This window comes from Cygnus olor, chromosome 5 (genome assembly GCF_009769625.2).
Source record: "Cygnus olor isolate bCygOlo1 chromosome 5, bCygOlo1.pri.v2, whole genome shotgun sequence".
Lineage (NCBI taxonomy): Eukaryota > Metazoa > Chordata > Aves > Anseriformes > Anatidae > Cygnus > Cygnus olor.
The window spans coordinates 1,936,407-1,952,061 of record NC_049173.1 but is presented as its reverse complement, the minus strand read 5'-3'; the positions used below and the strand labels follow the sequence as shown (position 1 = coordinate 1,952,061).

Here is a 15,655-nt window from a genome sequence, read left to right as displayed (position 1 = left end):
CTCCATTGGTTCATCAGCAAATGGCCTGTTACAGATGGTCTGCACTACGGACCTTGACACGGCTTTGAGCAGCACATTGTGTGTGTGTGGCACTGAGAGATTAATAGGTCCAGGCACCTCTGTGCCTCAGAGGGCATGGATCTTCCTTCACTCACTGCTCTGGCTGCAGAGGAGGTGGGAGGTGGAGGCTGGCTAATTCTCTGCTGGCTTGTACCAGCAGCAAATGAAGCTTGGGCTGATAACAGCAGGGTAGGAGAAAGAATGTGGGCGAGGGGAAGAAGGTCCAGAGTTGACCTCCTTTGATCATTCTTGGTCCTTGGCAAGGTCTGGTGCCTGCCTGGAGCTCCAGCCTCTGCTCTTGATCCCCTCCTGTTTGTAAGTGCAGTAATTATCACAACCTCAGCTTAATGAAGCTTCCAGTTTCCTAACTGGAGCGCAGCCTTTGCCATGTTAGTGACATGGTTTAGTGGAGGGCTTGTAAGTGTTAGGTCAGAGGCTGGACTCAGTGATCTTGAACGTCTCTTCCAACCTAAATGATTCTGTGATTCTATGTTGTTTTGGGACCCATGGTTATTTTCTGTAGCACTATACACGTGCAGTTTCTTTAGGGCTGACTCCATTTCTGTGGTGCTGTTTCTCTCAAACCATCCTACCAGAGTTTTCTTGGTTAAAAAGATATTTCTGAAAGATGCTTTGTCAAAGTATACAAATATGAGTAATCAGGATTCATCTTTAAGAGGTGATTTTTAATACATTTGATTTTCATGTGTATGTACTGTTCACATTGGGTAAAGTCAACATATTGGCTGTTCTGAGCATGCAGTAATAAGTAAGACATGTTTACTGCTAGACGATAGTACTGTTGAAACAGGTCTGGCAATATCATCTGTTTTGTGATGCCAGGAACAACAAAGTGTTGCTTCAATTAAGCCCGTCACTTGCAGATCATTTCTTTTCTTATTTTGGAGGATTTGTTGAACCCACTGCTTGAAATCTGTAGGTTGCAAACTGCTCAAGAAGCAACTCGGGGAGGAGGATAGAGTGTAGGAAGGTTTCCCTCCACACTTGCCTTCACAGTTCCCCCCCAAATCAGTGCAGTCTTGGAGAGATGCCACTTTTGTGAGCAAGAATGGAATCCACCTGGCGCATTGTGAGCTAACCGAGACATGGTGGTGGTGTCCTCCTCTGAGCGTGCTGGAATAAGAGGCTGGGATATAAGAGAGAACAAATGCAAGGGGCCACTGCTTTAACGTAGAAAGAGTGGAATGTGACATAGGAAAAGCGGCCATTGTGCTGAGCTTTAGTTGCCGGTGTAAGGATGTCAAGCAGAAGTAAGAATTAGAAGACAGTGTGTCTCTGACATTTTATTTGCAGCCAGGACCCAGTTTAAAAACAAAACGACCCAAAGAAACTCCTCAGAAATCCCGTCTGGCAGCCCTGCACCAGTGGGATGCATTCTTAGTTCTGGCACTCAGGCAACTCAGTTTTAATTTCCAAGTTCAAGAGAGAGAGGCTGCTGCCATGAGTACGTCCCGTGTGCAGCCTGGCCGAAGCAGAGTTGCCGACGTCGTCCTCAGACTTCTGGGAGAGGAGCCTCCAGCCAGGCGCCGTGGATCTCGGCAGCGTGGAGAAGAGCAGTCCGTCTGCTCGGATTGAATTAGCTGACCCCTTGAGGGGTGACAGAGGGAGCGAGAGTTCAGGCAGGAGATGAGTTCCTGCAAGAGCGTGGAGGAAATTATTCCTAATTCTTCGCCTTTGCAGAGACGCATGATTGTGACCCCGGGGTAACCGTCGCATAGGTGGCCCTGTGCTCCTGCGGCAACGACAGCGGTGGTGGTGCTGCGGGGAGGCCTGCCTGATGGCTCAGCTCAGCTAAAAGGAGGAACAGTTACTGCAGGAGATGAGTACACATCAGGAGAAATGTTTTCTTCTCTGATATTCCAGGACAATCTGCGATAATCCTGAATAAACGTTTAAGGCCAAGTAAGCGCTGGGCAAGAATTAGCTGTTGGATGGGCAGAGCTAGTCCATTACACTTTTTAGGAATTATGCCCTTCTCTGAGTTTCACAGAAAGCTTGCATTAAGAGATTTTTGCACAGAATGCTCCATATTTGTGCTCCCACAATTAACTGAAGGCTGAAGCAGCACCGGTAAAACTGGAACCGATCTGCTATGGGGCTGTTGCAAGGCACGGAAAGCCTCAGTGTTACCGTTCGTCCCAAATTTAAGTATCTCTGGCCACAGTTACTCGCTGGTGAGCAGTTCCGTTTCCATAAACAGATTTGGTTAAGACCTTGTTGGAAAACAACAGTGAGAGAATTCTACTCTGGGCAATATCAGAACTCAGGCTCTTTAATCAGCAGCTCTTAATTATTTACTTCAGTCCTAGCAATGAGAAGTTCTTCGTGATTTGTGGAACTTGCAGGATTACTTAAAATGTAATTAAAAATGATACATGTGAAAGAGGAAACCCATGATGATTCTGTTAGAAAAGTCTATTTATCATGAATAATCTGCTTTACCCCCTCCAGGAAAATATTTATCCCAGTCCTACAGCAGGATCCAGGCAGCCACATCCCTGTGTGTGTGCAGAACTTGCTGGAGATCTGGGTGTGCTCCAGAGCTGGGACATTAAATGGTCACTATGTATGTGTGGAGGATGTCCTGCAGAGCATCAGGGCCAGTGTTAGTCCCCCAGTATGAGCTGCTGTTTTGTCAGCCCTGGCTGTGCCTAGGTGTAATTTGGTTATCCTGCCCATGGTTTTGCAGTGGTGCTTTGCATCATGAGCCTTTCCACACAAAACCAATTAACAAGAAATTAACAGAGTGAAGTCCCAAGTGAATTTCATGCAGTTCTGCAGCATAATCAGGAGGAAATAATTTTTTATTTTTATTTTTAGAAAGAGAAGATTTAAAGTAACTGCAGATGTTCACAACTCTCAAAATTGAGTTTTCCAATACTCATATCAGCTCTTAATTTTGCTAATTGCAAATAAAATGACTGGGAATCTCAGTGGTATTACCATGATGAATGTACTGCCCTGTGGCGATGGTTCTCATCAATGTAGAGTGTATTACTGCAGGTATCGTGGGACTTGACGCGTCCTTTTCCAGCTGGAGGTTAGGTGATATTCACTTGTCTGATAAGTTTATTATCGGACCAGCTTTTTCTATTTTTAGAAGCGTAGTACTCTTTGTGGGAAATGGGAAATGTTAGACACCTAGCTTTTATTACATAAATATTCAGGATATCGGCTGCTTCTCCATTTCGGGTCCCAGCTGAGATGAAGGCTAGGTACCTAATGCAGGAGGCCTTCTGCTAGAGGCTGCCTGCGTTGGTGCTGCTCTGTGTGGGGCCTTGCTCCAGTAAGGTGCATTTGAAATTGGTTGTGATGTTCCTGGTCTGCTCTGCATTGTGCTTAAAATATCATTTCTTTAGTATTTTCTAATAGCTTTATGGCTGCGTATCACCTGCAGTACCCTTAGCAGAAAAGCAATAGCAGGGAGAGGTCCATAGTTTGAAAAGATGTGTCTATCAGTACAAAATACTTCCTACCTACTCTCACTTTGTGCACGTGGTAGCATCTATCGTGTATGTCCTGTTGCTGAGCTGGCCCTGATCTGTCCTTGCCCATCAGGCTTGCAAGAGAAGGATGAAGCCCACTTTTTTTTCTTTTTTTTTTTTTTTCTCCTGGATTGGACTGTTTTTGCCATGTTGCTTGATATTTGCCCATATCTCTGCGACTTAAACTGCATTTCCAGAGTTCGGGAAGCCTTCTTGATTGATAGCACTACCATCAGAAGGCTCTGAGCTAATTAAATCACCCTGCCGCTTCCCAACACTACTGTCACAGACTGACCTAATTTTGACACTACAAAGCTTATCAGCAGAGTATCTATTGAGTTAGGGGAACCATAATGCTGTTTCTAGGAACAGATAGATTTTTTTCCCCTTACAACTCATTACAGTGCTGTTTATTTTTCCTCCTGGTGGGCAAGTATTAAAAACTTATGGTCTCTGCCATATGGTCTCTGTCTGTTGGTATCTGTTTCTGGAACGCTAGGTATGCTCTGGATGGGGATAAGGCCATGGTAATTCTCCAGACATGAATACAGACTAAGATCTCTGTCTCTTTTAAAGATTTCTTTCCTATGTAACATGATTTGGAATCATAACAATTTGTTGCATCCCACAAGCAAGCATGCTCTGCTGTGCTGCTAGTGGCAGCGAGCTGCCTGAGGCCACCTGAAGCTGGCAGCGCTCTGCTTTGTGCTGGGGACGTGCAGGGACAAACTCCTGCAAGGGTTTTGTCCCTATTTCTTTGTTGCTTTTGGTCTGGTGTGTGCATGTCCAGCATTGTAGATCCAGGATGAATCCATAACTTGCCAAAACATGGAGGTGGCTGGGAGCATGTTAAAAAGGAGGAGGAGAAAGGCTTCGCGTTCTGCTTGTTGCTGAAAGACTGGGAAGGAAAGTGGTAGAGGGAGCCTGGAGGGAAATGCATCATCAAGGGTGGGAAAGCAAATGATGCAAAGTGAACGAAGGCAAGCAGACCAAGAGCCCTCTGGATCAGTATTCAGCCACCAGCGGTGGGCTGCCAGTCACCCCCAGCTTCCAGCAAAGCAGCAATTTGGGGGCTCCCCGAGACAGTGCCGAAATGTCTCACGGATTCACCTCGCCGCAGAGGCCGGTCCCGTTTCCTGACGGTGAGGTCTGAGATTAAAACAATATTTTCCAATATGTGCCACGATGACCATTTATTCATAAAATTCCAGCAGTTGAGCTTCTCCAGGAAATATATTGAAAATTTTGTGATTAAGGTCAGGAGAGGTGCCAGCACATTGAACAAAAAGGCGGGCGGGGGCGCTGCAGTCATCCGAGGTCTCCTATTTGTACCACAGCTACATAAACGTGCTGCCAGGCACAAAGCATCTCCTTACTGAGCATTTTGCTAGCTCTCACTTTTTATTTGCTTGGTTAGAAGAACTCTTTTCTACTTGCTCCAACGCTTATTCAGAAAATAAATTTTATACTGCATGTTTCAGGTGGAAGTTGGCTGAGCTAACATTTCTCACAGCACCGGCTTTGTCCTTTTTTTTTTTAATTTTATTAAATGTATCTAGATACCTGAGTATGTATTCAACTTCGGGAGTTTCTAATTTTGTCTTCACAGAAATTTTATGACACTTTTTTTTTTTTCTTCCTGGCTCTTTACTGTCTGGGGAACCTGTTGCAAATTGAAACCAAATTGCTTGTGTGGGTGTGTAAGTGTGTGCAGGAGAGATGGAGAGGGGGAATAAATTGAAATCGCTGGAAAAGAGCAGCCAATAATGGGGACCTACCCAACATCAATATATAATGAGACATGGAGAAAGGTCAGATTGGCACCATTTTTCATTTGGAAGAAGAACTCTCTTGGTGCCATACAACTTATTTGCAGCAAAAGCAAGGGGATATTCTTGGTTTGGTCGTTCAGCTTCTCCTTCCCACCTCCCGCTCAGCTCTGCGTCGTGCGCACGTAGCGCCAGGACAGCGGCGTGATGGATTCTTCCGTGCAATATTTACTGTGTATAATCACAAGACAAATTCTTCTAAAATGCCACAAACAAAATAAATGCCAAGTATATATTACTTTAATGTCTCATCTGGTATTAAATCCTTGGAGGCATATTTCAGAAGCAGCTGTAATGAATATTCCCGTGGCAGAGAGGAAGGTGACATTTCATAAAGACGCAGTGTGTTCTGAACCATAGGACATTAAAACTTAAAGAAGTAAGAATATTTTTGATTTTCCTTTATTCATTTGATCTATTCTGAAAGAAAGGTATACTTTTACCATAGTCAGACCCAAGGGGATATTTTTTGGGGGTCTATATTGCCTTCCCAGTGGGTATGGGTATCCTAATGGATATGGAGCAGTGGCACAGACATTAAAACAAGGGACACTCCAAATGTAATTTGAAGTAATATGAATATAATATGAATTAAAATGTAATATTAATGTAATATGAATTTAAAAGGCAGCAGGATGTTGGCATAATGTTGCTGACTCTTCTAATTTTATCACAAGTCTCATGATCTGTGCTGAACCTTGTTTTACCTTTCTGCTCATGGCTCTGCTTTCACGTTTCAGTATTTTACGATTTTTGTTGTGGGAGATTGTAAAAGCCCCTGGTGTGGACCAGGGCCCTGTTGTGCCATGGCTGTGTGTGGCAGGATGAGGAAGATGTTCCACGTCCCAGGGCACGGGATGCAGCTGGTGCCAGCTCTGCAGTAGGCTCTGAAGCACAATCCCCCGTTACAATGGCTCGAGGCACGTGGAGTGGGAGCAGCTCTCCTGGCACAGGGAAAACTGCCAACTGCTGGGCATCAGTGCTGCTGCTCTATCTAGGAAAATAAATTTAGACTCACCAAAGTATTTTAAGGTCAGAGAATGACACGGGACTGACTCCTGACCCAGGACACTTCTGTCATTGCAGAGGGAGGGTCTGACGTCTGGTGGGCAACCAGGAGCACGGGGAAGCTTTCTGCTCCTGTGCTGGGTGAGCTCTGAGCGGTCTCCCCAGGCTGGGTCCGTGCTGCTCTGGCAGCCTTCTGGAGCTGTCGCTGTGTGCCCTTGGACTTGGGGGCACACCCGTGGTGCGGGAAGCACCCCTTCATTGCCTGCAAAAACTCTTCTGCCTGTGCTCTGCAGAGAGGACAGGTTTCAGAAATGCTGAAGAGGCTAGCCTAGGCCAAGCATACCGAAAAATGATCTAACTATGGTAGATTGAGACGGACAGGAGCAACGCAAGGTAGCTGGGAGTATCAGGCTTAGTCATAGCGGCCTGAAATAATTTTCTTCCTGTTCTGGAGTTGCCCTGATGCTGTCCTGCTCAGGATCCTGTGCCTGAGTCTCATTTTCTTCGGCTTCTAGAGAGTGAGGGTCAGAGATTTGAGTTATGGGCAGTCTTGCATCAAGCCTAGATGGGATTATGCCAACGGGGGCTTGGTGGGGTGCCGGAGCGATGCACCCTCGGGGTCCCCTGTGTGCCTGCCGCGGGTGTCAGGCGAGTGACTGCATGTCAAAAAGCCAGCAGGGCGGTGTGCTGGGCACCATGTGCAGCGCCGAGAGTGGCCCAGGGAGGCTGGAGCTGTGGTTCAGAGACCATGTGCGGAGTTTGCACCCACTGCCTGGTGGCGGGGGTGGCAAAGGGCATAGCAGAGGGGACATGTACGTGGTCGGTCTGCCGAGGGGCTGAATGGGGCCAGGACCATGGGTGTAAAAGCACACAGTTGGTTTTCATGGCAGGAGCGTGCAGCTGGTGCGCGGGCGCTGGGGAGAAGCCCTGCCACTGATGGCGCGTGGCATCGTCATTCTGAGTTGTTGCTTGCTCTGCTCTCTGGCTTTCTGTGGGTGGCTTCAGGGTTTGGTTAGGGCACCAGCATTTGTCCACCTTTACCAAGCAGGATGAGCACACGGGCAAGGAGAGAGGGTGAAATGCCGGGTCTTCAAAACTTAGCAGAATCACAATTTCTCTCTTCTGCTGCTTAGCATTTGTTATTTCATTTAGCAGCAGGACTGTAACGGGAGCTCAGCTTTCTTCTCCTATTGATCCACACTCTGAAAAATATTAAAATTGGGAGTTTTACGTTTCAGGAATAAAGATAATCTTACAACCAGGAGACGTCCTTGGGAAAAATGCTAAAACAGAGCTGTAATTTGTACACGGAGTGTCAGGAACAGCATTGCTGTATTCATATGTGTACAACATGTAAACCAGCATAACTTGCTGTAGTTTGGTCTGAGTTTACAAGAAAATTAAAGTAAGGGGTCTGCTGGAACTTAAACTCTGCTCCAGGCCCTGAGCCCTCTGACAGCCACTGGATTTCAGGGTTGACTTAGAAAAGAAGCAGTACCAGCCCCACCGCTTCTCCTGCTTAACTTTAATGGTTTAATTAAGGCATCTCATTTGCATAATGAGCGTGATAATACATTTAGAAAGATATATAATAAAAAGAACAATAACGGAGAGCTCTCTTGGAAATCGAAACAAAAATAGCCCAACTGCAAATGAGCTCGTGAAGGCTTCGCCCAGGGGATCGCTGGCTGTTAATAAAACCGTGGCAACCTCCTCGGGCGCGAACGTGCGCTGGGGAGGCAGAGGCCTCTGCTGCGTGGTGAGGGTGCTGGGCTCCCACCCAGGCCTCTGCTTCGTGGTGAGGGTGCTGGGCTCCGGCCAGGTCCCTGGGGGCCGGCGGTGCTCACCTGCTTTCTCTCTCTGGGTCTTGCAGCCCCCCCCACCGTGCGCATCGTGCACTCGGGCCTGGCGTGCAACATCGAGGAGGAGCGCTACTCGGAGCGGGTCTACACCATCCGCGAGGGCGAGACGCTGGAGCTGACCTGCCTGGTCACGGGCCATCCTCGGCCACAGGTGAGTCCCCGCCGCCGGTCCCTGCCTGTCCCAGAGCCTGCCCGGGCTGCCTCACCTGCTGCTCGGTGCTAGGCTGGAGCAGGGCTCGTCCGGGCTGTGGGTTGGGTGTTGGGGGGCTGCAGAAGAAGCATCAACAGCTAAAAAGGTTACGGCCTTTTTTCTTTTAACTAACATCTGGGAACGTGTTAAACCCAGCAAACTGATGTTGTAAAGTGGGGTCCCGGTGTGTGAGTGCTTGATATTTGTAGAGGTTGGTGGAAGGAAAGGAAATACAAACACGGGGGCAGGAACAACTGAACATAGATGGTGTGCACCAGAGCGAAGGGCTGGAGCTGGGGGGAGCTCGCCGTGCACCTGCATCATGGCCATCGTCAGAACCATGGCATTGTGGTCCTGCAGAAAATGGAGGTTAATCAGAAAGCAACTACATTTTCCCAGGCCTCACTGTTTTATAGCATCAAATTCAAAGCTAGAGAGTCTGGTCAGCCTGTGGCACAGCTGCCTGGTGTCCCCCCATCACCACCCCCCTCTTTGCCCTTGTGGGCACCTTGTGGGGTTATTTTATGTGAGGACCCTGTGCAAATGTAATGCTTAATTCACCCCTACTGTGCTTTTCTGTTTCCATCTTTTCCTTCAGTCTTTTCCATGAACCAAGCCTACTCTCTGCTCCCTTTTCTGCTGTGCCTTCTTATTTTGCTCTGCTGCTGAGTGAGCCCTGTTCTGAGAGCTGAGGGTGCACTGGTATTAGCTGGGAGAACCAAGTTTCACGGTGCACATTTTTGTATGAGATTTTGAATGCTTGAATGCCTTGCAAGTTTTTTCCCTGTGCAGTGGCAAATTAAGCATCTCTGTTGCAACCCGAAGGACGGGGATGTTGAGCCCCAGCAGAAGGGAAGTGCCGCTCGTCAGGGTGGGAGCTGGGGAAGGGGAATCCTCTGGAGACGAGTGATGTTGCTCCAGGAAGGAGGGATGTGCTGATCCTCTGCCATGTGCTCCATAGCTGTTTCCATTTTAATGAGAAGATTTAAAAATAAAGGAGGAAGACCTCCATCACCACAGCCAGTAACAGTGCTTGCGGAAGTTGGGTGGGAGCACTTTCTTACAAAACAAAAGTCTTTTACAGAACTTTTTTCCAGCACCTTGCTCCCTTAACAAGCCTCTGCGTTGAGGGGTTGGTTATGGTTAGGGAGCAAGGTGCTGCTTGGTGTGGGGAGGATGGGATCTCCCCACGCTAAAGGACTGCTCCAGCCCCCTCTGAAACATTTGGCTTTCAGTGCCTTCGAGTTCTGTTGGATTCCTTCAGCCTGCCCAAACTTCTCTTATTCGGGCTTATTTAACTTCTTTTTTAGATGCGAAGCAGGTGCTTTTCTGTGGAGATAAATAGCACACTTATGTGCAGGCAGAAAAGACCAGAATAAAGGTAGATTGATATTTCAAGTGTGCTTCCTTGGAGAATGTTTCTTTCCCAGAGCATCTCCCCCAGCAAGGGGGAGCACCTCGCGGAGCAGCAGACACCGAAGGCCCTTCTCCAGCCTGCAGGCCACAGGTGGCTTCAAAGCAAGCAGGGCCCTTATCTGTCAGTAGATGCTTTCGACCAGCCATGAAAGGTGCTGTCTTAAGCAATAACAAAGCTTATGATGCTGCTGCATTGGAAAAAAAAAAAAAAAAAAAAAAGCTGTACACCCAAAGCTCCTTATCAAGAAAGCAACCACATGGCTGCTTTTTCATAAAATCTCTATTTTCTCATCTGGGATTCAAGATAGAAAATTGATTTCTCTTCATTTTACCTGTTTATAGATTTTCTTTGTCATCCAGCACCTCAGTCGGCTCTCTTGTGCTCCCTTTCGTGTTACAGCTCTCTAAGACCTGCAATATTTTTTTTCAGATTAATTGCCTGAGAGCAGGGGGATAGTTTTGGTAGTCTCAGATGGGTGATTCTGCAGCAAAATACAGGAGGCTTGCCAGGGCTGTGTCTGAACATTAGCCTTTTTATCACCTTCCTATTAAATTTCCATTCAATTTTAGTGCTCCAGAAAGTAACAACAACAACGAAAAGGCTGAGACACTATTGTTTCTTTGCATTGCTGTGTTTAAACTTTGGCACGCACCTTTATGGGAGCTGTAGCCCCTCGGATTCCCTTGGATTCATTTCCCATAAAATCTGCCTGCTCTTAAACAAGCCTGTGATGAATCTCACCAATGTTTGTGTTGCTTTTGTCAATGGGGCTACTGGGGAAAAGCACCGATCAAGTTCAGGCAGGAGATGGGGATGGATGTAAAATCAGCAGGCTGGAGCTCGCTGTTTCCAGCTGCCATAAAACTACTCTTACCTGTCAATAATTACTCCTGGGTATTTTAAATACAGCCAGTGTAAGGTATTTTTTTTTATATTGCTTGTTGGATACATCCTGCTTTATGGGCCTGGATCTTCAGGGGAGCTCTGCAGCATCTCCTTTGTGACCGAGAGGCAGCGGCTGGCTGGGAGGGATGGTGCAGCATTTATTCTTTAGCAGTCCTCTTTTATTTGAGCAGAATCGGTCTGGGAAACTTGACAAGATATAGTTTGATTATAGTTTGTAGAAATTATTTTCAAAATAAGTTATATTTTTATTTCATCAGACCCTAGGAAGTGAGGTAATAAAACAGGTAATAATGTGTCTATTTTAAGAATACTCTTCAACTTGCGTGTGTTTCTCAGACTTTTTCAGTTATTATTGGCAAACACAGAAACTCATTCGTTTTAAATGCTGTTAGTAAGCAACTCTGTGCCAGGCATTTATAAAATCCCCCATCAGTTTTCATCTACTCCTGTCTGGCTGTTGCTGTGAACGACTATTAAACCCTTGTGTGAATAGTAAATAAGGATTAAAAAAATTATAAAGGAGTCTGAAGCAATCCTCAGTGCAACAGCAGGCTCCTTAGCCCAACCTTGCCTCTTGGGCCCAGGGTGAGCCCACCAGGGTGGGCCTCTTGGGCCCAGGGTGAGCACTGAGCTGCTCCATGCCCCCTCGGATGGGAGGATGCTTCTCGTCACTATCGGTGAAGGGGAGCAAAAGACAGATGCTTCTCAGGGAAAATCTGGGCTGAGGAGGGAAGTGTCCTGAAGTGCGATGCTCTCAGTTGCTTTCAGCTGGTTTCTACAAGCAGCAGATGCAGTGACGCTGCACAGGATCGCTGCTAGAGGAGACGTGGCAGCACAAACACAGCAAGTGGAGAAGCTGAGCTGGGTAACCTGGTGTTGGGAGGAAGACCAAAATTTACCAAAGGTGCTTGAAAGCTCAACCATCTTGTGGATTTGGCTCCCCATTGCTGGGGGGCGTCTGCCCAGCAGTTGTGCCCGTGCCATCAGGGCTTGGTCTTGCACACGCTCATGGGCCTGCAAGGCAAAAACCGTCTGGTATGGAGAAAGGAGGAGAGAAAGCTTGTGAAGGGGTAAGGGTGTTGAGGTGAGATGGTCGGTTCATGGAGGAAAGCTTCTTGTCCATCCTTTGGCAGAGAAAGCCAGGCGCTGGTGGAAGGAGAAGACAGAGGAGGAAGCTGAGGGGAGGGGAGACACCCCCTGGGTCACCCCGAGGGGTTACTCCTGGTGGAGAGGTCTTGTCTGAGGTTCCTTCAGGACCGCCACTGCATGTGTGCACTGTGTGCAGTACCACTGCTAATACTGCCTCAAAGTCGTTGTTTTTGCCAGATGATTTGGACTGATCAATTGCCATCATCTGCTTTGCTCTTTTTCACCACACGCCCAGGGCACAGGAACATGCCCTGTGCTCAGTCTGTGCCCACCGCTGTCCACTGCTGCTCTTCACACTTCAGTGGCAGCTGGACAGGGACCACGAGGACTTCTTGCCTGAGATAGAGGCTGCTGGGTGTTGTGTGGAGCAGAAGCACCATGTCAGTGTGACAGGGACTCCTGGAGGGGGACCAGCACGTTTGCACCAGGCCAAGCAGCAACCTGGTGCACCTCAAGATGCCTCTCGTGCGTGCCACCCGTTGTCCTGCCTGGTGTCTTCTGGTAGTGCTCAGGTCATTGCAGGCAGGGGCATTATAGCTACGTGGAGGTTGCCAAGTCCTGTCCTTAAACCCACGTGCAGTCCCCACTGCATGGAGATGGGAGGAGAAGTTTGGGCTCCAGTCTGAACAAGCGCTGTGCTGGCTCATGAGCAGAGTGCCTGCTCCCAGTTCTGCTCCGTGAGGTACAGAAGCCAAGCAGCAGTGCTCGGACAAACCCACCACTCCAAACGTAAGGCTTGTATCCGTAACAAGATTCCTTTAGGGTCCTCAAAGTGAAACTCTGGAACTGTCTTCTGCAAACCTCCAGGTCTGGGGACAGCATTTAACACTGGGTACAAAAGCTAAAGCAGAAAGTTCTGGTCCTGTTCAAAGCTGAGTTTGGTAACAGAGCATCTCAGAAACTAGAGGTTTGGAGCTACAGTCAACTACACCTGCAGTATTAGAGGGACTTTAAAATCATGTGCTCTGCTTAACGAAGACTTTTTTTTTCTTGTTATTGGAACCAATTAGCATTATTCACCTTCTTTCCTGATCCTGAGCTCGCAGTAGGTCTCCACAACTGCTGAGAGGCAGATTAAAAGCTAAGTGTCTAATGGTTAGAAGAGGAAAATATGTGAACTTTCCTGCTCTGCATCCCCTCAAGGTCTCAGCCAGATGGCGGGCAGGCAAGTGCCAGACCTGGCGATGGGCTGAAGATGCCAGCACTGCTGGGTGGATCTTCTCAAGAAGCCGAGCTTGGGGGAGGTTCAGCAGGACCCAGCGGAGCCCTCTGCCTGGCTGTAGAGGACATCAGGCCTTCTCGTCTGATGTTGGTCTTCTCGTTGCCTTCCTCTTGGCCCGAAAGGAGCGTCGTGACTGTGTGGCTTAGAGAGGTGCCTGTGGGTGAGCTTCTGACTGCTGCTGTAAATTGCTGGGAGCAGAGGTGCCTGCAAAGGCTGTGTGCTTGGCCATCCCAAGCACTGGCCACCTTTCTCCTCAACCCTCACTGTCCCGCGGACCATCCCCAGGACTGCAGACCTTGCTGATGCTGGGGGACCGCTGTTACCAGCACATTGCCCATCTGGTTTTCCTTCCCACCGTGTTGCAGGTCCCCTTGGATACATAACGAGGGAAGACGAGTCTCTCAGAAGGCTGTAGATGTGGCTTTCATCTGTTTTGCAAGGTGGCCACTGACCATCCAAGTCATCCAAGGGCTGGGAGGAGCAGCCCTATTTCTCTCCTTCGTGCCAGCGCTCCTTTGCGCTTTACGGGAGTGCACGTTTACTCCTTTTGTCTTTCCAGGCGTTGCTTTTACCTTTCCAACCAACCGATGTTGTTCTGTAGCAGGCTGACAGCTTGCGTGTGCCTCTGCCAGTGATGTGCCCCACGCCGGGGGGCAGTGCCGCTGCCCTGGGGGCTGTAACCCGCATGGTCGTGCCCACTGCACCTGCCCAGTGAGTGCACGGAACCCACACAAAGGTTTCTGAGGACCTTTTTGAAAGACCTTTTGAAAATACGCCTTCAGTTTACCCCAGTTTCCCACCTGCAGCATCCTCCATACAGGTAGTTACAGGTAGGTGGAGATTCAGAGACGTGCACAGTGCTGGAGGCACTAGGGGAAGCAGTTCTGTAATTTGGTTACATTTCTTTAGGTCTCATCAATATCAATGAGGCCATTGGAGAGAATAATACAGGGCTGCAGTCAGTACTGCAGAGGGAGGGAATTACAGACGCTTGTGCACAGTGGTTCCCCAAAACATCGCCCGGCTCCTGCTCACCCTGACAGCTCTGAGCACCCCAGCGTTCAGTGCATGCCCACTGGTTATCTGTGCTGTGACTGCACAGCGTTTGATACTTCTAGTCACAACCTGCAGCATTCTTATACACAGCGCTCATTACTTGATCTATTAAATGCACCGTTAGTTGCCATAGAAACTAATTTTTCTTGATTAAGTTTTTTAAAAGCCAGCAGCCATGCTCAGGTGAGGCTAATGGTGGGTGGGCAAATGCAGCTATTTTGTCATCAATTACTGTGTTCAGGATAGTACCCAGAGGTGGGTGGTTTCTTTAATTATTATTTTTATTATTATTATTATTATTTATTATTATTATTATTTTGTAACAGAATTCTGCAGTTCCCTTCCTGTTTGGGAAGTGGGGCGCTGTGAGCAATACGGCTGCGTGTCGGTGGGCTTGCTGGGGCTGTTTGCGTGTGCTGCAAGGCAAGGAGCTGCATCCGAACCCCTCGGCCCCATCCTTTCAGATGCCAGCCTAGGAACCGAGCTTTGTGCAGTGCTCGCCTGTCAGCTCTGCAGAGACACCTGAGGCTGTGCTAAGGTTGCTTACCCCTGTGGTGCAAGTAGAATATTTGCTGGTTTATCCAGCTGATAGCTGACATTTTATTTACGCCAGTGGGGCTTTCCCGTATGTGGAGGGATGTGGCTTAGGCTCACCCTGACCAGCGCCCCGTGGTCGGTGCAGCCCGTGCTGGGGGGGCAGCGACTGTGCCTGTGCCATGGCAAGGAGGGACACGGGGCCAGGGAGGTAGCAGCACCTTCTGAAGGAGCAGGGGCTGCCAGTTAGTGGTTTTTTTGTTTGTTTTTGTTTTTTGTTACTTAGTGATTTTTTCTGCGTCTTTCAGATCCGTGTGCTGTCAAACCTCGGCTTACGTTACCCCGTCACGTTCTGAGATGCACAGTGTGCTGTGTGGAGGGTAGGGTCCCTGTGTCTGTTCCCCCACCTGGGCTAGGGTTTTGGGAGCGGCTGGAGGCAGCAGCTGCTCCTTGGGGGTGGGAGGCACCCCACAGGCTCCTGCCCTGTGGGGTCACCTATGTCTGCACCTTGGTCTCAGTGCGAGGGGTGCCCTAGGTGAGGCTGTCTCACGGGCCACCAGCGCTCCTGGCCCTGCTCGCCCTCCCTCTGCCTGCATCCGTGGGTGTAGCTGTGCCGGGAGAGGAAGGGGAACCTTGGAAAGGGGCAGAAGCCACGCAGGGCTTACTCTGTGAGCAGTTCAGTGTCGTGCCATCCCTGCCACGCGTAGTGGCTGGGTGAGACAGGCGTGCACGCCCTGCTCCCAGGGAGCTCAGGCATTTTGGCTGTGCAAGGTGTGTTCGTGTGCACCGAGGTTCCTTCTGCAGAACCCTGGCCTCCAGGAAGAGCAGTGGCGGCGGCCAGGGGACGTTCTCAGATCACGTGCGGGGTGTGGGTCCCTCGGGGTGAAGCCACATCAGGACTGGTTGGCCGTGCAGG

General features: G+C 48.9%; 1 protein-coding gene across 2 annotated transcripts in view; it reads left to right on the top strand.

Moving 5' to 3' along the window:
- The window catches only part of MDGA2 (MAM domain containing glycosylphosphatidylinositol anchor 2), a 339,526-nt gene that overhangs the window by 98,711 nt on the left and 225,160 nt on the right, over positions 1-15,655 (top strand). For both annotated transcript variants that reach the window (XM_040559492.1, XM_040559491.1), the window contains one exon: positions 8,277-8,416. In XM_040559492.1, coding sequence (XP_040415426.1) covers positions 8,277-8,416 — 140 coding nt within the window. The remainder of the gene's footprint in view (positions 1-8,276; positions 8,417-15,655) is intronic.